General features: G+C 42.5%; 1 protein-coding gene across 2 annotated transcripts in view; it reads right to left on the reverse strand.

Moving 5' to 3' along the window:
• The window catches only part of CDH23 (cadherin related 23), a 1,769,196-nt gene that overhangs the window by 1,039,845 nt on the left and 705,812 nt on the right, over window positions 1-23,539 (reverse strand). For both annotated transcript variants that reach the window (XM_077454574.1, XM_077454575.1), the window contains exon 9: window positions 1,924-2,002. In XM_077454574.1, the coding sequence (XP_077310700.1) occupies window positions 1,924-2,002 (79 nt within the window). The remainder of the gene's footprint in view (window positions 1-1,923; window positions 2,003-23,539) is intronic.

Below are 23,539 nucleotides of genomic sequence, written 5' to 3' on the forward strand. Positions count from 1 at the left end.
AAGATCTTCTTCTCACCAGCATCCGCTGCTGCATCTGGCCAGACGCTCCTACCCCGCTGTGCTCCTGTCCCTCTGATCCCCACTTCAGAGAGACTCGAACCAGAGCCGTAAGAGAGGTCTCCTTCCACCAAGTCAGACTCACCATCCAGAAACATAACAATGACGCTGCCACCAGGACCACACACCAATGTAGTGAATTACAAAACAAATGATCACAAAATGACTGCAGCTGGCTCTCCACCCATCAGGAAAGCCCCTCTAACATATTTCACCCGTGCAGGGCTTAATCATGGCGGTTGTGAACAGACTGACCTGGAGAGGATTGTACTAGGGGACAGACTGGCCTGGGGGTATTGTACTAGGGGACAGGCTGACCTGGGGTGAATGTCCTGGGGGACAGACTGACCAGGTAGGGGATTGTACTGGGGAACAGACATTAGGACATCCATAGGAGGGATCCCTCCATCCACCTAATTTCCTAAAAAAAATCTAACCAACTGTGGCCAGCTTAACAGAGTCCTGCACTGCAGTGTACATTACAAACTCCTGCATGATATATCCTATATTTTACACTACAGACTCCTGCACTTACAATGTACATTACATTACACACTACATTGTACATTACAGATTCCTGCACTATATACTGTACACTATATTGTACATGATAGATGGCTGCACTATATACACTATATACAGATACTTCTAACCAAAGTGTTAATTGCCTCAACAGCTGCTGGGTGCTTACCATTCCTTAACTTTCTATATAAAGTATTCATTTTAAGGTAGGATCAGACAACGTGTTAGCTCTCTGTCTCTCTATCTATTTTTAGTGTACAAAAATGATATGTAATGGAAGAGTTTAATTCTTTAAAAAAAATTCTATGAGACTCTTACTTGTGGCACAGAAATCTATGCATATTTTATAAGTACAAGAAAGCTTTTGTTTTATTTAGCCATGCCCCTGTAAGCCCCTCCCACTATTAACACGATTGCTACACTGCTTGAGATGTCCATTCTTCACCACAGCGCATTATGCCTGAGCCATTTTTTTGTTTTGTCAAGCAATGGGGCCCAACTTATGATTTTGTACACAGCCCACTGAATTTATAAAACATCCTTGCATGAGGCTTAATAATAAAAAAAAAAATTTAATGATGTAAAGGTTTTGTGTTGCCCATACCAATTGGTTATCCATGATAGAAATTTAGATGGATCTTAGGTAGATAACAATTAAGTAAAAAATTTAAGATTTGAGATAGATACACTATTATTAGAGAATAAGGATGACAGAAACCTTTCTTCAAAGAGCAATGATTCATGTAAGAACCATTTGAAGTGTAAATCTAGTTTTAGATAAATCGGGAAAAGGTCTGTCTCTATGTGACAGCCATGTCTAGGAGGAAAAGGAAGGGGAATTACTTCAGCAAACATTATAAACCAAAATAAAAAACAGTCAAAGATTAAAACCCTTCCCCACTCTACTGTAAATGTCTCCATTGAACACTCTCCTTTCTCGATGATCATTGGCACTGGGACATTAAGTGGGGGACATCTCCCAAGTAGGGGAAGAAAATGTTGTAAAAATTTGGCTGAGTTGCTGAATTTTCTCAACTCTACTAAAAACTATCTTTGCAGGTGTTCTCCTTAAACTCACCCCATTATGTGAATACTGAAGCAAGAAGAATGAGCATTTTAAGGTCAGCTATGCTTTTGTGAAATAAAGAAATTATAGCTGGCAGCCAGGCCCAGATTTGTCTGTATTAACATCAAAGTATTATATATAGCGTATCTCCAAAGCTTTAGATATTAGAAACAAAAAAACAAGGAAACTATGAATGTGCTGTTTAGTATAGTATAGTATACTGAAGCTTACGCACTAAATATAAAAAGTTTACATTGCCACTAATCAGTGTAACTTACCAGAAACTATGGTGTAGACAATTGTTCTAGGACGACCTTTGTCTTGATCGATAGCTGTTAACATCCGTACCATTGTTCCCTTTCAAAAGAAAAAAAATCAGTATTGATTATGTTTTCAGAAACAATTTCCAAAAACGAATTACAGGGGCTCTACAACAACATTAGCACATGGACATTTCATGCATTTTTATATTCAAAAGCATAAAAACCGTCCACTTACATTAGTCATCAAGATCCATAAAGTCAATGTTTAAAAACACAATAAAACAAACATTTAAAAAAGTTTAATGATGCATATTGTGCCTTGATCACTGACTGCAATTGTCATGCACAAGATACTTCAATTTCAGATTACCAATAAACAAATGTAAGAAGGTGAAACCTTGGCAATCATGATTTTTTTTACTTGTTTGGTAAATCTCATACCAGTCAAGACCCACTGTAGTTTTCTAAGAATTAGGCAAAGAGGGTTCTCTCTTTGGCCTGCTAAGACCTATGGCAACCTCTTCCTAGATTTGGATGGAGAAGATATTTTAATTTTCCTTTGACGTGTGTCAATGATTTTTGCATGGCAGAATGCATGTCATTTGTCAAGGGGGATAATTAGAAAAGGTGATGAGGGCGCATGATTTAGGACTTGTGGCTTTTACAAAAAGTCACAATTTGCATATCAGTAGCCATGTTGCTTAGTCTGCTTAGCTTGCATGGTTTGGGTAAAAAAAAGTGTGTAAGACAGCTGATTGAGCAAATTATTGTGGTACCACTATGTCTGCATGCTTGTTGAACAGAAAGGTTTACTTTGATCAGTCTTTCCCTAAAGCCTACAGTATAAAGGAGCAACCAGAATTAAACAACTTGCATTTTGAAAGTGATTGTTGTGCAGATATTTCCCTTCCGTTGGAGATTTCTTGAACAACGAAAAGCGTCCAACAATAAATTTTTACTATTAATGAAATGCTTTATAAGCATTTGATTAGCATATGACTAGCCTTCTCATTGACTTCCATTTTGCTACAATCACTTCTCTACAGATCAGGAAATGCTGCTTCTCTAGGCCCTCAGCCCAGAAGCTGCTGAGGCCCAGAATACAGCTCTTGCGTTACACTAGTTTTCTCCCAGGGGCAAGATCCCAAGGAGAAGAGGAAGCCTCTCTGAAGAGGGAAGAATACTTTACCCAGGCCTCCCAAATATTTATCTCCTCCTCCAGCTACTTTCTGGGTGCCCTTTCTGGGGATTGGCCGAGGTCTGAAAAATATTCATAAATCACTTTCCACTTCTATTTTCTGGAAACCTCTTCCAGTAAAAGACAGATTCAATTAACCACTGACCTTAAGAAATCTTTGGAAAACCTAATCAGACCTAGAAACAGATCACCACTCCACTGAATACAGTGAATCCAAAAACACTAAGTTTTGACAGGGCACTACACATATTTTAAGTGAGGACAGTACCCATGGAAGATCTGTTAATTAAGCTGTGATAGTCATGTCACAAAAAGTATAAGTGATTGTCAACTTAAAGGAGAAGTTCTCCTTTTGTAACATGTTACATGTTACACTCAAATTCAATGTTATTAACAGATTGGCCCCCACACCTCCCCAATCCCCACTGTGACTGCTAGTGGGGTTCTTTTTTTCTCTCTGCTAGCTGTAACAATAAAAAAAGAAGATTGATAGGGCTACGTGCATTGAAAATGACGAGGTTTGACAGCCTTTGCAGCTGTTGGCTTGTAGTTTTAAACAAACTACTATGGAGCTGTGGAGAGATGTGGTAGTTCATTCATGCTTCCTGTCTTGTATCTGCTTGGCCATACGGGATAGACGGGGAAGAAGACACACTGGCAGGTCTGCGGGAGACCTGCATGGCACCAGCAATCTACTGATCACTGGTTCAAAGCTTTACAGGCTTCAAAAAAATGATATTAAATGCATATTTTTTTACCTGCGAAAAGAAGGGTATGTATTATTTTTTTCCAAAAGGTGAACTTATCCTTTAAAATCAGTTAGCTTTTCCAATAGGCAAGAAACCCATGTTCGCTCCTCTTTGAACCAGTGGAAAAAATGTAAGGACTGAAAGACTGAATAGTACAGTTTAGAAGTAAACCAGTTTTTCCCAGTCAAGAGGAATCATTAAAGCGAATTGAGAAAATGTATTTTTGATTCCCAGATAAAAGAAATCAGGATACTATTCAGGTTCTTAAAATTCTGCAAAGACAAGTCAATTTGGCATTGTGATAGAATGTATTACATTTTTGGGGGCCAAATCATATTCACTAGGTCTTTTCTGGATATTACACTAAGGGGTAACGTGTCCCTAGAATTAGTTTGAATGTTTTTATTTATATATTAAAGATGTGGATTCAAGCTGACAGGAATGAAATAAAATAAAATATTAAATGTTTTAATATTTGAAGGAACGAATTCATTTTAAAGAAACATACACTGTTTCTTTCTTTAGTTAGATTTACTCTAAAGTAGGGATGGGAGATTTGTTTGTGTTAAAGCGGGAGTCCACCGGGACTCCGCGTTTTTTTTTTTTTTTTTAAAAGCCAGCAGCTACAAATACTGCAGCTGCTGACTTTTAAATAGTGACACTTACCTGTCCAGCGTGCCAGCGATGTCGGCACCCGAAGCCGATCGCTCGCTCGTGCCGCCGCCATCTTGGGTATGGGAATCAGGAAATGGAGCCTTTCGGCTTCATTTCCCAGTTCCCTACTGCGCATGCGCGAGGCGCGCGGCGCAATCCGGACGGTCCCCGCTGCCTCTGGGAGCTGTGTGTTTCCCAGCAGGCAGCGGGGCACTTGCTGAAGGGGGCGGGCGCTTGCGGAAAGGGGCGTAACGTACGCCCCTTTCCGCAGAGAGCTAGCCCGGAAGTGGGTGCAGTTACCTGGATTATCCAGGTAACTGCACCCCCCTCCCCCCTGAAAGGTGCCGATTGTGGCGCCGGAGGGGGGGGGGGATTCCGATGAGCGGAGGTCCATTTTAGGGTGGACCTCCGCTTTAACTTTATAACTGTATGACTCAACTGATTTGTAACATTTAAGGAAGCAAAAAGGTAGGGTCAGATCAGTTAATCAAAGTACTTTGTTCAAATGTAAATTTTAAGCATATGGTTGTGTTCCCTAGCAGCTTTGCTGCATTTTCTTTAACTTTTATACTTTTGTTCATCATCTAACAGTCATTCTGTGGGGGAGGCTTCAGAGTCATGTGTCAGGGGTGGATACAAGGAGTAATGTCTGTCTTGTCTGCTGGTTAAGCCTTGGTGGGCTTTTCATCAGTGGGTTCTTCCACAACAGTGCCATCAATGTTGTGGAAAAATTATTTTATAGTCCTCCCTCCTAGGTGAGAGTGTCATTTTTTACCTCCTCCTTACTGGGGAGAGAGTGGCCTAAAGCTAGTGTCCAAGCTTAAAAGGTAATGCTTCTCTCTTTTTGAAAGGCTGTATGAGTGGTTTTTGAGGTCCCAAGGCTGCAGCCTGGGCATAGAGGACTTTGCCCATTTTTTAAGGCTTTTTGGGGCCAGAAAAGATATATGAAACTACAGTCATCACTGAAAAAGAGCAACACCCAAACCTCTTGTTTTGTGGGGCTATACCCATCATAAGCATTTCTGACAGATGCTTCTGAATGTTGTGACCCACCCAGTGACAACTGGCTTAAGGAGCCGCAGAAGCCCCATGTGGATTTTTGTAATTCCACCTCCTTTATACTCCTCTCCTACTTACCAACTTAAAGTAAAAGACTGGAAACCACATTCAAGTTTGAACATGTGTTTTTTTTTTATAGGTGCAAGAGTATGTAAGTAATACACCCTCGTGAGGTGTACTTAAGAGCGGGTCCCACTTATAAGCTTAAGCCCTTCTAGGTAGAGGCACTAAAACTTTAGGCAATACAAAATGCTAAGTGTTAAGCCCCCAATTAGCAGAGGCTGAAGATCCCATTGCCTAATTGCTGCTGCAGCATTGTGTAGGATATCCTTCTTTAACCAGCATGTCGTGGCACCCTGGGGTGCCTTCTAAGTTCTTTAGGGTTGCTCTGGCTAAAATGCCTAACATTGCCCCAAACTGCCCAAAAATTGTTCACAAGCATGAAAGTGTCCAGCCTGCTTTTTTGTCACACAAAGCCACAGATTTTTTTTATTGTGCAGTATTATAACCAGTCTCTGATATAATAACTGCCCATGATGTCATCAATTGAAAAGGAGCACATCAGGTGCTACTTGTTTGGCCCTCCCCTGCCCCTCTCCATTAGCAATGGGGTCATGTTAGTTATGTGAGGGAGAGAAACTGAAGGAGAAGAGAACACTAGTCAGTACAAATGCCCACATTGGATCATATCTAGACATATCTTATCTGTACATATGTTTAATATGCAAGGCTGTTGACCTGCCAAGTATGAACTTAGAGCAATCTGTATTAACTAGACAGGTGACAACTTGATTTAATTAACTGACAAGGAGCTTTGTGAGAATCTAGATATGTTTGAAGAGAAATATTTCAGGAATACCGGTACTTTCTGAGCTTATGCATAAGTATAATTACTGCATGAATGGGGTAAATGTTGTTGCTTAAAGGTGTGCTAATCAGCAAATTAAATCTGGTTGCCAGGATGGTAACAAACGTAAAGTGAATAATTCACAAAGGTGTGTTGTGGGTAAGGGAAATTACAGCATAATTTTATTATAAGTAATAAGGTTGGAAATTGTTCAGCATAGGGAGGAAGATGGCCTTTAAATGAAACTTTTCCTATGAGAAATACATTAGCAGCTATTATTTACCTTTATTAAAATGCTAGTTTGGCTGCTTCCAGCATTGTTATTTTCTGATTCATTGTTTGTAAGCAAGCATGCCAATTAGAAAGGTAGTTAGAGTTACTTATCTTTATTCATGTTGTGGCTCAGAAGGCACCTGCGCTTCAAACCTAGCACAGGTATATTTTGGCACACAAAAGGTTAGCCAACAGTGCAGAAGATCCTGATGCAGATGAAGTAATTTTACAAACAAGTGGTTAGGTTTACATTTGTAAGAATTTGTGTTAGGTTATACAATAAAAACTATGTAACGGTTATTTCTTTTATTTGGTTGGAAAAAGGAGGAAAGGTTTTGAACCACTGCCTTAGAATTTAATTTACAGAGCTATGGGATAGGCATCCAGGGTGCACTGCAATGTAAATGGCAACTACAACTTCTGTAGTAAAGTTCTGATTCAACTCCTTTCCTCCCCCCATGCCACCAAATGCAATGGGTATTCTTAATTGTCTACAACAGGTTGGAGGGCTAACCATCAAAGCTGTGGTCAGTCATTTTATAATATAATTCTGTGGGTTTTGGGGATCCAGGAATAATCCTAGAATGCAGGCTGGCAGTTTTAGTCACCTGCATTATGGACATATAGTCAATTTAAAAAGGTACAAAGAGCCAACGGTTCATTTTTAGGAGTATGCAACAAGTTCCCTAATATTTACTCTTCTACAACTTTTTCCATTTATGATCAATAAAACGTATTCTGGTATTTATCTATGTTTTACCATAAAAAGTACTATTTGTAATGTAAAATCCGTATGTAATAAAATGAAGATAATCCCTGTTAGTTGCATAGCTTATTTATTTGCGAAGTTGGTCTATTGACCTGCAAGCCTCAGCCACGTCTTTTTTTCAATAAGCATTTTATTGAAATGAGCTATCAGGTACATAGAAGATCCATAAATAATTGTATACCATTCCAGAAATCAATGTTTGTACAGATATAAAAAAAATGCTTGCACATCATTGGATGAGGAAGTCAGCACAACTTCATCTCTTTCACTAAGCTCAACAAAAATCGCCATAAGAGTTTATTGATTAGTTTGCACAAAAGTTATAGCGTCTACAAAATAGGGGATAGTTTTATGGCATTTTTATTTAATTTTTTTTCACTAGTAATGGCGGTGATCAGAGATTTTTATCATGACTGCGACATTATGGCGGACACATCGGACAATTTTGACACATTTTTGGGACCATTGGCATTAACACAGCGATCAATGCTTTAAAATTGCATTAATTACTATAAAAATGTCACTGGTAGTGAAGGGGTTAACCACTAGGGGGCGGGGAGGGGTTACGTGTGTCCTAGGGGAGTGTTTTTAACTGACTGGGGGATGGGCTGGTGTGACGTGGACACTGATCGCTGCTCCCGATGACAGGGCATCTCCCCGTTCTTGAGCTCCATGACACGATCACAGATATCCCTGCGGCGATCGAGTCCGAGGGTCCCGCTGGCATGGTCACGGGGCTCGCGGGTACGCTACTTTGCCCAGCTGTGCCATTCTGCCAACGTATATATGACGACAGAGGTCGGCAAGTGGTTAATAGAGATTTTTCCTGCTGTCCAACACATCTGAGACACTTCTCTTCATGCGCCACATAGGTAATTGCATAATATTTTAAAGAATACTACATTTATATTCATTTTCTTTTTTTAGTATAATACTGAAGGCCTTTACAATGAATATAGAGGCATTCACATAAATCCTGGGCCCTGTGGAAGCTTACAGTCAAAGTACCTTCCATGGTTATACAGCCTCACATGTTTGGCAATTTTGGTTGATTGGTTGACAAGTTGATTAACTTGTCAGTATGCTTTTGGGCTATGGGAGGATTCCAAAGTACTGGAACATGTAAATTCCATCCAGAAAAGTCCCTTGATAGGTATTAAACGTTGTGCTATTTAAGAGTAATTTGTCTTAGGCGTCTACATTCTCCAAAATAGTTTTTTGCACGAAAATAGATTTAAAAAAAAGGCCAAAATCTCACGAGTCCTATTTTAAATTGCAGAGTTGCAGAATAGCCTTAGTACATCCAAAAAACTCCATGATGAGTAAAAGAAAGTGTTAATTAATGCACTGTTCAAGCCACTTATTTTTGCAGGTTTTCAGGGAGCCATTAATAGTGTATTTTTGTTTGTGTCAGTAAAGAGAATGTCATGTTTGGAATTTGCATGCTAAATCATCAGAAAGGCATGAAAGACAGACAGACTCAGTCATTCTGATACAGAGATGCACTTTATCTCCTCAGTGAAAGGTCACTTTAACCCAATGCTTTAGAAAAAACAGGTTCAAAAACCATTTAAGCTAACTCCAGGCAGTAAAAGCCTTTTTTAATGCACCTATATATTAGCTAACAACACCATTACCTGGTTTATAAAAGCAAGTGGTGTAAGCACTGCATAATGACTTGGTCATAGTGTTTTATAATCCCCTGTACATCAAAACTCAGGGAGAGGGGAGGAGCAGCACTAGAAGTCAAACAGGTGGGTTGCTGTGCATTTTTGCTGACAAGAAAGATGCTGACATGAGCAGAGGGATGATCCCATCTGTCTGCCACACTTACTTCACTGTCAAATCACAAGGGGCAAAGATGTGGCCTAACTGCGTAATTGAAGGAAAGTCACCAGACTATAGTATAGTCATGACAAAATGCACAGAAATACAAATCCTTTGGCACGTAAATTAGCTATCATACATGCATTTTTTCTGCGTATTTAACAGTATGCCTGGATTTCTACTTCAAAGAATACCTGTAACTCATTAAACCCACCCCACCATCAGACTACATAACTAATAGATATGTAACCTGTATCCTAATATTTTGCAGCTGTCTGGACACATAGGCTACATTAGTAAATCACAGGGAAAAAATACTTTTATAAGGGCTACCATTTTGTCTGTAACTAAGGCTTTTATAACATTTATGTTTCAATAATTTTTACTCAAGTTTTTCTTAGAACAGAATAAAGACATTGGCATTGACTCGGAACAATACAGAGCTTCCATATTCTGAAGAACATACAGTACAAGAATCAAAAATCTAAATTTATAATTACATAAGTACACTGGGAGGAAAATTTTACCACTCTCCGTGTGGCGATAGGCCATGCTCCCTAGAACAACTTGCTTCTTATGAGTTAGAGGCAAGAAATCATAATCTATAGTAATAACGTTTCATCGCAGTCATGATTATTTCCAAAGCAAGCTGTAAGGCAGACTGCTAAACATCTCAATATGTCCTATGTCATGGTATCAACTCAATTAAATGAGTTGCAGAGTGCGCCCTCCACGCCAAGGGACATGCCCCCCCCCCCCCCCCACAAGTAGCGGGAGACACTCCATCCCCAAAAGCATGAAAGAACGCAGTCCAAGACCCACAATACCAAAATCCAATAAGAAGAGAAAAAAAATAAAAGGGGGGAGGTGGAAAACAAAAAGGGAAAAGGAAACCAATAAGAACGAGAAAGGAAAAGAGAACGAGGGAAGGAGGGGGGAAGGGAAGGGAAAGAACTTTGCGCTCTGATCCATGTTGACCAGGAGGAAACCTAGCCAAGCGACAGTCTGGGGATCATTAATCAGATACACCAATCCATTGACCCCATACCTTTTAAAACATCTTCAATTTATCCTGTAAGATTGTTGTCAGCCTTTCTTTTAACATAAGCAAAGAAAGTTTATGTTTGAGTTGGTCAAATGGTATAGCCGCCAAACTTCCAGTTCCTTGCTATTGTAATTTTAGCGCAAAAAAATATGAATGTGAGGAGCCGTCTGAGTTTTGGAGGCTTCTTCTACCTTACAACCCAGTAACGCGTGTTTTAGAGACTTAGGTTAATTTGAGTGAGAGTATAAATGAAATTGTAAATGTAAACCCTGATCCCGAACCTCCATACCTTGGGGCATTGCCATTGTATGTGGTAGGCCGTCCCTTACTGACCACAGCCCTGAAAACATTTAGAGGAAGCCCCTGGAACAAAGTGGCCAGTCTAGCCTATACCAAATACCACCTCAGTAATACCTTATAATTTTGTTCTACAATAGAAGTATTGCCAAGTGACCTTGATGTTGCTAGCTCTATCGAGTAGCAGGCCTTTATAATATTTATACTTCAAAATCACTGACAGAAGTTGTGTTGTGGAAGGGAAGAATCAAGGCATTTACATCACAAGTAAAGGAAGCTGTTGCATTCAAAAGGCCAGGGTTTATCTCTCTTATAAAGCACATACCAAGTCATGTAAATTAGTTTAGATAAAGTTTTTTTTAAATGATAAAAATGTCCTTTAGGAATTAACAGCGAACATATTTTTAGATGTTACTCAGGTATTCCCCTTTATCTAGGCTTTGATATATTGTGCAGGAGTTTGCTTAGATAGTTCCTTTATCCTGGGAATTTACCTACATACATTAAAGGTACAAAGGATAAGGCCACAAAATGGAACAAGTCAGCAGAGGTTGACCACTGGATCTGATTGCAGCCTAGCATAGTGCAAGAATTTCCAGAAAACTCAATGAGCATTGAGTGCGGCCGCCCACATTCTCCACATGTGCTGAAATGGGTATTCAGCAACCTTATCCATGTGAGTATAATATGCTTACTACATGTTTTGCCATACTTTTCACATATGTACTGTGTACATCTGAATGCTACCCTTAGAAAGATCTCTCTTGTGTTTATTCCTCTTGTTCTCCTTGTCTTTTCATATCTGGAGCACTACTGACTCATCCAAATGCAGTATGGGTTTAATCAGGTCACTTGCTTTGGTTGGAATGCAAGGAAATACTTTTTCAGCTGTCAATATGCTCTAATATGATATACAGCTCTAATTAGAGTAAAGGGTACAGAAGCAGTCTCTAAACAGTCATCATTCCTTTGGACATATTCTGGGAGCCTTAAGCCACGGGCGGATTGTATGGCCTACTTAGTCCGTCATACAATCCGACGGACAGTCCGTCATACTTTCGAATGAACGGACTTGACCACACACGGATGCACAAACAGTCCGTCGAAAGCTTGCGCGATGACGTGTACAGCACGAACGACTGGACTAGAAATAGGAAGTCCAATACACAGCAATGCAACCTTTCGCCGTGTAAATCCTTTCTGAGCATGCGCCATTCTTAGTCCGTCGAACTAGCCTACTGACGAGCGGATTGTCCGCTGAAACCAAAGTATGACGGACAGTATTACGGAAATTCCGAAATACTTAGTACGCCAGACTGCATGCTGAAAAAGTCCGCTGAAGCCCACACACGAGCGGACTGTCCGCTGAAATGTGTTTCGACGGACTAAGTTGGCCATACAGTCCGCCCGTGTGTACGCGGCTTTACAGTGGGCTCTTTAACACACAATATAAGTAACAACAAACACTGGAATACATTTTGGGGTTTTATCATCTTTAAATGTGGAAAATAAATGCATTCAAATTGTATAAAGTATTTAAAGTGTCAAACCCGGATAAGATTGTTTACTTCTGAATTTGGGCCTTTATCAATCACTTCTTTTTTTTTTTTTTTTTGGTAAGCTTTGTATACTCCTGGTATAACATTGAGTACCATATAGGTATACTTTAGGGCTAAACAATTAATACTGGATCCTAGACATACTAACCAGCCTCACCTCTCTATTCCAAAAAGAGAATGCATATTGATTTCCTCTCATCACCTTGCATTCTTATAAATTCTGAGTATCATCTATCAGTACACACTGAAGTAAGGCAAAACAACAACTATATTTTCAGCACAAGTAAAAGAAGGGTGCAGCAGATGGATAGCAGAGTAATCAGTGACACCTTGCTGTTCACTACAGCATGCCACCTGATGCAAGATGCACCCCCGAAGAAGGTTAAAAAGGTCAAGAATAATACTGAACTATGAACAACATTGGTCTTTATTCTGTGGAGCTAAGGATCCAAAGCTCCATAGCAAGTGCCTTTACCAATTGTTTTTACATAAAGACATGTCAATTTTATTAAACACAGATATACATATCAGTATTTTTTTTATTATTTGTAACTATGGAATCTTATCATATATATATATATATATATATATATATATATATATATATGTATATATTATTTCCCTCTGTACAGAGCCCTTTGTTAATTGTCAACACACAGGGCTCTGGGCTGTGAATGGACACAGCTGATTACCCGGGCCATGAATCATTGGCCGGGACTTGCTGCCAGATCACAGCGGATGTCATGGATATGCGGGCACCCTACACCCAGAAACAGGCAGCGACATGCCAGTACATTGCTTTGCCTGTCCGGGCTCCCCATCCGCAGTACATTACTGTGTAGCGCTGGTACTCCTGAAGAGTACGCGCTATGTCTGGAAATTTAGTTTTCCCTAAGACTATAGTTGAGTCTTGGGGTTAATTGCACTAGATTTTGGTTTTGGCATTAGTTTGGCTGGGCTGTACTATGTTCGGCCTGGTCATAGGTGTATGTAGCACCTTTGACAGGCATTGGAACGCAGTCTGGTTGGACACATTGGGTACCAATCTTTCTCTCTGAGCCAATCAGTGGGTGTGTTGTATATTCCGGGAGAGGGTACTTAAGGTGCTGGAGTCACATGGTTCTTGGTTCCGGTCCAGAAGTATGTTCTGACTCCATGGTCCTGGTCCTCCTGACCAGCCCCCAGAGGCCCTCATGGCCTGGGGTGCAGATCCATCCATTTCCGAGTCTCAGAACTGGCTAGTCCAAGGCACAGTAACTAAAAGGAGGATTCTAAAGTGGTCCGGTGCTGTCTCGGGTTTTGGAGAGGCCCAGCAACTCAACATGCAACCAGGGGACGACTCTTCGGAAGAGGGCCATGCACGAGGCTGGCTGCTCGGTAAGAGCCTGGAGACTGAGCTGTATGGACACTAATTGAATCCACATTTCTTATGGTATCGCCGGACCAGTTGCAAGATACTGGTACTGTAAGAAAGTTCCTAATTTCATCCTTTGGTTACAACTAAGTTTCTGTGAGAGACTTTCTGTGTTCATCTAAAGTTTTGCAACCAAGTCTGTGGCAGAGACTTTGCTAAGTTTGAGTAATTTATCGGCTGCTAAATCCATAAACCAGGATTTACCCGACAGTTGCGAGTGGCTATTTCCTGGATTACCTAAAGAGAGACATTTATTAAGTGTCAGGAGTTTCCAAAGTGCCTGAGCTTCCATACCTATACCCTCTATTCCCAACTGAGAGACTGTTTCTGTTCAACGTTTTAAGCAAATAAAGGTTCCTAAAGAAATTCAAGTGTCGGTCTCTGCAGTTATTGGGTTATCAACCTTGGGAACCCATAGGCAAGAACGACGAGCTACAAAGCGGAGAAGGTAAACGGTAAGCCCAAGAAAACCAGCCACTCCTTCGGGGATGAGTGCTACAACTGTATATAAAAAATATGTTTGCTTTCTATACAAAAAAGGTATATAGGGTGTGAAACCGAGATATTTAATAAAAAAGAGGGGGTAGGCTCTGGGCTAAAGTGGTTAATTATGGCAATGGAACTAAGAGGTAATGTTATTGCATTCATAAAATTATCTGGCCACTGTATTGTGAGTGTAGAGTGTGTGTCATAGTAACAGACCATTTATTACTAGCATATTTTATCTATCTATCTATATATATATATATATATATATATATATATATATATATATACCGTATTTATCGGCGTATAACACACACTTTTTCAGCCGCCTTCGGCCCTTCTCGCGGCTTTCAGCCGCCTTCGACCCTTCTCGTGGCTTTCGGCCGCCTTCCGCCCTTCTCGCGGCTTTCGGCTGTCTTTGGCCTTTCTCTGCGGCTTTCGGCCACCTTTGTCCTTCTCGGCAGCCGAAAACCATCGAGAAGGGCCGAGAGTGGCCAAAAGCCACCGAGTACGGCCGAAGGCGGCCTAAAGCCGCCGAGTACGGCCGAAGGCGGCCGAGAACTACCGGGCGCCGCCGAGATACACGGGACATCTCGGCGGCGCCATTTTTAAAAATAAAACCTAACACTGAGGGGACAATGATGCACAGCCTGCATGACAAGGCTGCAATGAGGGCAGGCTGCAATGAGGACAGACTGCAATGAGGAAAGCCTGCATGACAAGGCTGCAATGAGGACAGGCTGCATGACAAGGCTGCAATGAGGACAGGCTGCATGACAAGGCTGCATTACGGACAGGCTGCAATTACAAGGCTGCAAACGACACTGACAAGGCTTCAGATGGACACTGATAAGGCTGCATTGATGGGCATTTAAATGTAAGGTTTTTTTCCTTAAATTTCCCTCCTAAACTTCGGGTGTGTGTTATACGCCGGCGCGTGTTATACGCCGATAAATACGGTATATATATATATATATATATATATATATATATATATATATATATATATATATATATATATATATATATATATATATATCGGCCATAACCCTCAATAGGGTGGCCTTGACTTTTGGGCTTACCGGTTACCTCCGCTTGGCTTGTTCTTCCATGTCTAGGAGTTCCCAGGGTTAGTACCCAACAACTTTGGACGCTGACACCATAAACGTCCTTTATAAAGGTTTTTATTTGCAGGGGTAACATCCAACAAACACAGTCTCATATGGGAACAGAGGGCAAGGGTGAATAAACTCAGGCACCTTGAACTGCTAATCACCAAGTCTCTAATACGACCCAGAGAGTAGCTACTCGCAGCTGGGTGCTTCAAGGCTGAACAAATCTCTAGCCAGAGATTATGGCAGTCAGCACTTTGATCCAGAATTTACAAAGTATTTGACTTTGAATAAAGCTTTCAACCGAAAATGAACAGGAACCCTTTCCTCAGTACCTGGAACGTTCTCTGTCTCCTTGGCAGTACAGGAAATGCGTGAATTTGTTAGTGTCCTTGATAACCCAGCAACCAGGCACTTCTTGGGATGCCAGCTTGTTGGCCCTCCTCTGAAGAGTCCTCCCCCGATCGCTTACATGGGCTACGGTGCCCCTCCAAGTTGAGAACACACCCGGACGCCTTGAATCCTCCTTCAGTTACTGCGTCTTGGACCAGCCAGTTCCGAGACTCGGGAACAGATGGATCCTTACCCCAGACCATGCGGGTCTAATGGGGCTAGTCACACCGACCATGTTGCGGGACGGCACACACTCCCATGACCGGGACCCCTCGCGGGGCTACCCTGGTCCAGCTCCAGGAACAGGCAGCTATTGCCTGAACCCTGAACATGTGACTTCAACATCTTAAGTACTCTTCCCCAGACTCCTCAGCGGGGCCAAATGCACCCACTGATTGGCTCCAAAGAACGCTGATAACCAAAACGTTCAACCAGGCCTGGTTCTGTGACTGTCATGTGCACCTAACTGTACACATGACCAGGCAGAACTCTAACCAGCCAAACTAATGCCGAAGTTAAACCTACATAATCAGCCCTCAGAATCCCTTTACTGTTCTGAAGAAAAAAATGGATTTTGTACATGGCAGACACCTTGTCCAAAGTGTCGCCGCTACATATATATATATATATATATATATATATAAACACTTGTGATGGGATTACACTATATGGGCTATTTTTCTCCCTTTGAAAAAAAATACCAAACAGGCAGCATATATTATTCAATACACATCATAGTGATTGGTGCCATATACATGAATGTGTTTGTGCCATACAAAGTCAAAATGGAACAAAATTATATATAATATAATATGCACAAATCTATAAAGTGCTTAGTGCTTATATGAAAAAAAGTGTAATGGTGCTCCAAAGTTTCCAAAGTGTGAGGTGACTCCCCCTTCGGTGACCCCACTCACCAGAAACAATGGACCCTCAGCTTCGCAGTCTGGGGTTAAAAAGGCAGTGATCTATTGATCTGGGCATGTGTGGGATGGTTCCTCAAAAAATCTCTTCCAAGAGGGTACTTTATAACAGAAAGGATACGCCACAGGTGGGGAAATAAGTTTTGAGGAACCATCCTACACATCCCCGGATCAATAGATCACTGCCTTTTTGACCCGAGACGTGTGAAGCTGAGGATCCATTGTTTCTGGTGAGTGGGGTCACTGAAGGGGGAGTCACCTCACACTTTGCAAAGTTTGGAGCACCATTGCACTTTTCTTCATATAAGCACTTTATAGATTTGTGCATATTATATTATATATAATGTGGTTGCATTTTAATTTTGTATGGCACAAACACATTGATTATGGCACTAATCACTATGATGTGTATTGAATAATATATCCTGCCAGCTCTGTTTCATATTTTCTATCACTTTTAAGGTTATAGCACCTTTGCACAGTGGCTGCAGTTCTGTGTATATTTTTTTATATATTTATTTTGATGTGGTACTTTAGCATGAGTTTTTAATAGTTCTATTATTTTTCCCTTTGAGCACGATATGGCATTTGAGCTGTTTCAGGTTCACATGGGGAGTCTTTATTTTGGCGTAATTACCCTGAGTCTATTTGGTCAAATCAGTAAAATGAGAGGCAAATGAAGCAGGTGAGTGCTAAGCCATAAGAGGAGTGGATGTCACTGTGCACATTGTGGTGAAGCGGATTTGGACAATTTGCCGCGTACACACGATCAAACAAGCGGGTGGAAAAGTCCGGCAAACTCAAGTCCGCCGGACAATCCCCCCGTGTGTAGCCTCCGGCATACTTTTTCGACCCGAAAGTACGGCGGACTTAGAATGTAGTTTTACACTCCAATCTTCCCGCCGGACTCGCATTTCGGCGGACAATCCGGCCGTGTGTAAGCCAGTCCGCCGTACTTTTGAAATGAGCGGACTTTTCCCGCCCGGAGAAAAGTCCGCTCATTTCGAGCGGGTCTCCAGGTAGGCGGGGGCCCGCGAAGGAGACGCCGCTGGCCCCGCCACCTGGTATGGACTTAAAGGGGAACCCCAACGCCGAAAAAAATTGGCATGGGGTCCCCCCCAAGTCCACAACATACCCTTGTCCGAGCACGCTACCCGGCCGGCCAGGAAAGGAGGGGCGAGCGAGCGCCCCCCCTCCTGAGCCGCACCAGGCCGCGTGCCCTCAACATGGGGGGTGCCTTGGGGGAAGGGGGGGCCGTTGGTTGTCGGGGTCTGCGGGCGGGGGGCTTATCGGAAACCGGGAGCCCCCTTTAATAAGGGGGCCCCCGGATACCGGCCCCCCACCCTATGTGAATGAGTATGGGGTACAATGTACCCCTACCCATTCACCTGTAAAATAAAAGTACAAAAAAACACAACACACGAGATAAAATAGTTTATTGCACAGCTCCGGGGGTCTTCCGTCTTCGGGGGTCTTCTCGCCGGACTCCTCCGCTATCTTCGTGTAGCTCTTTTGCTAGTGGAGGAGCCTGGCTTTCTTCCTCGCCGCCGGCCTCTTCTTCCGGCTTCGGGGGTCTGTCCCCCTCTTCGGTTCTTCTGCCGGGCCACCGCGCCTTCTTCTAGCTCTTTTACGGGCGGTGGCCCGGTCTTCTGTCGCCGCCGCCACCTTCCGTTCTTCTGTTCTTCTCTTCTTCTTCTTCAGATGTTGCCTCGCCGAGTCCTCCGCTCACAATGACGGGGACTGGGCACGCGGCGACTTATATAGGGACAAGGGGCAGGGTCTTTGGTGGATGTCACATGGGTTCACGTCACATGGGTTGATGTCACATGGCGACAGTCCCAGCATCCTCCGGGACTGTGACATCATAAGGGGGCGGGGTCACCATGTGACATGAACCCATGTGACATCAACCTATATAAGTCGCCACGTGCCCGGTCCCCGTCATTGTGAACAGAGGCAACATCTGAAGAAGAAGAAGAGAAGAACAGAAGAGCGGAAGGCGGCGGCAGAAGACCGGGCCACCGCCTGTAAAAGAGCTAGAAGAAGGCGCGTTGGCCCGGCAGAAGAACCGAAGAGGGGGACAAGACCCCCGAAGTCGGAAGAAGAGGCCGGCGGCGAGGAAGAAAGCCGGGCTCCTCCGCTAGCAAAAGAGCTACATGAAGATAGCGGAGGAGTCCGGCGAGAAGACCCCCGAAGACGGAAGACCCCCGGAGCTGTGCAATAAACTATTTTATCTCGTGTGCTATGTTTTTTTTGTACTTTTATTTTACAGGTGAATGGGTAGGGGTACATTGTACCCCATACTCATTCACATAGGGTGGGGGGCCGGTATCTGGGGGCCCCCTTATTAAAGGGGCTCCCGGATTCCGATAAGCCCCCCGCCCGCAGACCAGGACAACCAACGGCCAGGGTTGTCAGGAAGAGGCCCTTGTCCTCATGAACATGGGGACAAGGTGCTTTGGGGTGGGGGGGCCGTGCGGCCCCCCTTGCCCAAGGCACCCCCCGTGTTGAGGGCACGCGGCCTGGTATGGCTCAGGAGGGGGGGGGCGCTCGATTTTGTTCGGCGTTGGGGTTCCCCTTTAAGTCCATACCAGGCGGCGGGACCAGCGACGTCTCCTTCGCGGGCCCCGCCTACCTGGAGACGCGCTCGAAATGAGCGGACTTTCCTCCGCGTGTGTGGGCGAGTCCGTTCATTTCAAAAGTAGGGCGGATAGTACGGCGGACTTAGTTCGCCGTATTAGTCCGCTGAAAAAGTGCCGTGTGTGGGCAAGTAGCCCGTTCGGAAAGTCCGACGGACAGTCTGGCGGGAAGTCCGCCAGACTAAGTACGTCGGACAGACGGCTATGTGTATACGCGGCTTAAGAAGCACTGGGTAAGTGGAATTTATCAGCAAAGTCACTTAGTTTAAGAGAGACATTTTATCTGATTTATTGTAAACTTTAAGAATTTACTGCAAGGGTGGATTGCTATTATTACTTTATCACTAAGTGATTTATAATACTGAATATTCTGTGTTGAAAGCACTGCCTGAAGGAAGTTTTATATTTAACTAAATTGATGCCCATTATAAGTCGCAGATAATCGCCATAAGTAGTATATATATATTTTTTATTCCAGTATAAATACTATAGTTTATATATGCTATCACTTTCATGCAAACTAATCAATATACAATATATTGGGATTTTTTTTTACCACAGACATGTATGAAGTAATTTGTTTGAATTTTTATTGGATATGCTTTATATCAGAAAGAAAAAAAATATTATTCCTGCCACAGACACGAGCAATGGAGTATTATTTATGCCACTGACACAAACAATGGTGCACTATTCCTTCCACTGACAACGATGGGGCATAATACCTACCCATTGACAACAAAGATTGGGCGGCACAGTGGTGTAGTGGTTAGCACTCTCACCTAGCAGTAAAATGGTCGCTGGTTCAAATCCCAACCATGACACTACCTGTCTGGAGTTTGCATGTTCTCCCTCTGCCTGCGTGGGTTTCCTCTGGGTATTCCGGTTTCCTCCCACACTCCAAAGACATGCAGGTAGGTTAATTGGCTTCTGTCCAAAAATTGGCCCTAGTATATGAATGGAGACCTTAGATTGTGGGATCCTTGAGGGTAGGGACCAATGTGAGTGTGCAATGTACAGGGATAGGGGGGTAGACACTCACTCAGGTTGAACTAGATGGACTGGTGTCTTTATTCAACCTTACTAACTATGAAACTATTCCTCCCAACAACACCAACATACTTCTTATGAAAAGATGAGTGTTTAAAGGAGCTGCAGATAGACGGTTCCATGGTGTTGAAACCGGTTCCCCCCTAATACCAAAGATCGGGCATTGTTTACTGCCACTGGGCACAGTCTGGTCCTTTCTTTAGAAATGTTGGAGACCCCTGGTTTAAACGGTTGTACAGAATTTTATTTGAAAGAAATCAAATCAACTTTCCCTCATAAAGATGTTAGGTACTAATACTGTCAAGATCATGACTTTTGAAGAAACATAAAATGCTTTTGGATCAACTGAGTTAGCCAATAACTTGTATCACATTAACTCCATATGGTTTGCTTTCATTGATGGCTAACATGATACTGTAAAATAAATTTTCAAGTTAACTGTCTGCAGTTCACGTAACGTCATTCCTGGGCTCTGGCATATCATGAGCTTCATGCATGTAAACAATGTGTGATGCAATGTATATGAAACTTCAGTTAGAAGAGATGCTTGGAAAAATGCAAATCTTCTGCAGGAATGACTGATTTTCCACATTCTGGTAATAATTGTTTATTAAATGGAAAGGAACTGGATGAGATACAGAACCCGTTTCAACACCATGGAACCGTCTATCTGCAGCTCCTTTAAACACTCATCTTTTCATAAGAAGTCTGTAAGTTCCATCTCAACAGCAGCAGCCATAAATCCCCAGTTACTGACCTTTGAACAGCTCGAAACTGCCGGGTCTGGTATCCACCAACGGTCTTGTAAATCACTAAAGGGATAGTGGTTTCAAAGCTTCCATTATTTCAGAGAAAGGTAATTATTGTTAAAGAAGGAGGCTCTGAATGAAAAATAAAAAACAATGGAGGGCTACAAGGCAGGAAAAAAAATAATTGTGATACAGAGCTCCAATCTAAGAATTTATTGCACTTTAATTCACTGTTCCAGAAGTAAAGATATGAACTCCAAATCCTTCACTGGCAAACAAGACTATTTCTCCATTTAAAAGACTAGGAGAAGGTGTCTCTCTATCTGACAGTGTGCTGGTTGCCTGTCAAACACAGGAAAACAGTTCAGAATGATAAGTGGAAGACGACCGTGCTGTACATTTTAAAGGAAGAAAAGAAGCCAACAAACTGTTTTTTTTTTTTGTACATCTCCAAAGACTTTATTTAAGTCTGAAATGCATTATACGTCCTTTGGGATGTTATAAATAGTATTCCTGCAGCTCATTTCCTATGTTCTGATCAGTACTGTGAAAAATATCAATGCAAAGACAAGTGCAAATGAATCAAGTCAAAGAAAATAAATTAAGTAAAACATAAGGAATCTATCTTCATGAGACATGTGGACCAACACATAACATGAGTAAATCATTGCAGAGTGAATACCCGGCTTAATGCAGAAAGCTCATATTTTGCCAAAAGAGCAGTAGCTTGTTAAATAATACATATTTGTCTTTAGAACTGTTTGGGTTTCCCAAGAACCAGCAGAACTACAGCACATAAACGTGTCATGATTATCTTCTACTGTGTACTCCTCCAGGATTTAATGCTAAAGAAGAACCTAGGCTAACAGTTTTATGTTTTCACCTAAAACAACATTTCATTGACTTGTGGAAAAATAATTAATTTGTCTTAGATACAGTATATTCTTTTATGAATGTTGGTTATAGACTGACAAATAACTACAAGCAATTATATCAATTTTGAATATTGCTTGGGCCTTTAAGCCATTCCCTCAGAGGACACATTGAGCGCCTCCAGTTTTTTTTCTGCTATGGAGCAGGTGAGTATTGATGTGAGCACTCAGCTGGTGGGTAATAGTCTCCACAGCTGACTCTTAGGCTGCTTTCACACTGGGGCGGTATTCAGGCGTTACAGCGCCTGTGTAGCGCCTGAAAAAAAACGGCCCGGAGGGCTTTCACACTGGAGCGATGCGCTGGCAGGACGGTGAAAAAAGTCCTGCTAGCCGCATCTTTGGAGCAATGAAGGAGCGGTGTATTCACCGCTCCTATACCGCTCCTACCCATTGAAATCAATGGGACACCGCGGCAATACCGCTGGCAAAGCGGCACTGCAGCGGCGCTTTGCGGGCGGGTTTAACCCTTTTTCCCCCGCTAGCGCCCGCAGACCGCCGCTAAAACGATGGTAAAGCGCCGCTAAAAATAGCGGCGCTTTACCGCCGACGCCGCTCCCGCCCCAGTGTGAAAGCAGCCTTAGGAATATCTTCCCTACTTGTGGGCATATATTGTTTTATAAAGTTTGAGAATCATAGCACTGTTCTGTCAATTGTTAAAACCTACTGCTTTTCATTATCTACCAGTAAAGGCCAAGAGCCTGAGGCCTGCTGTATCTTTTAAGGTATAAAGATCAGGCTTTATCATAAGGGTCATGTATCATTCATCAGTGCTTAGGCCAAAATATTTTAAAAATACAGCACGAAGACACAACTTTAGATGCATTTTCTGACAGTTTTATTGATTTTCAACAATTTCCAACAGAAAATACAAGAAGGCATAAGATCATTTAGATAGATATCCACCAAATGACCATAGTGAAATAGGGCCATTTCCATCCAAAAGTGGAACATCTGCCAGGTCAAACTGTCAGGGATATTAGATATAAACAGAAATTAGGTAGCAAGGGAAGTAGTAGAGGTGAGTGGATATAGCAATTTAGCGTGCCGCTAAAGTGTCAGCAAAAGAGACATTGGTCCCAACAGTTGCAGTGCACTGAGCGGTACGTCTGTACTATAGCATGGAATTTGGATGGACGGGGGCCAGCCACAGCTTCTCAATTTGTGTCCATTGGTTGTATGCATGGAGGGTACACCAAGAGGCTAAAGGGCACAACTGGGCAGCTAAATAGTACTTGGCTACATTTGCAAGACTGCATTTGCGAGCGCAACTTTGCAAGACCGCAAAATCTTGCATTTGCAAGAATGCCTTGGCCACAGGGGCCATAGCGGATTGATCTAGCAATCCGGTGTCTCTTAAAATTCCAAATGAATCAAATCACCCTGAAGGGTCTTAAAGTGTGAAGCTGGAATGGGGATGCGCAACAGCTCAAGGAGATAGAGAAGTTTAGGTAGAATCACCATCTTAATGGTCACCAGGCGACCAAAGAGAAATGACTTTTGGCATTTTCACCTGGCCAGGGAGGCCCTAAGTATAAAGGGGGGGTAGTCAGCTTTATAGAGAGTGTCGTAGGAGGAAGTGAGGTGAACATTTAGGCATTTTAAAGTGGAAGTCTTCCACAAGTAGTTAAAGCGGGAGTCCGCCGGGAGTTCCGCCAT

Source organism: Lithobates pipiens, unplaced genomic scaffold (assembly GCF_037356315.1).
Source record: "Lithobates pipiens isolate NorthernLeopardFrog02 unplaced genomic scaffold, aLitPip1_a1.2 Scaffold_25, whole genome shotgun sequence".
In the NCBI taxonomy this organism is placed as follows: Eukaryota; Metazoa; Chordata; class Amphibia; order Anura; family Ranidae; genus Lithobates; species Lithobates pipiens.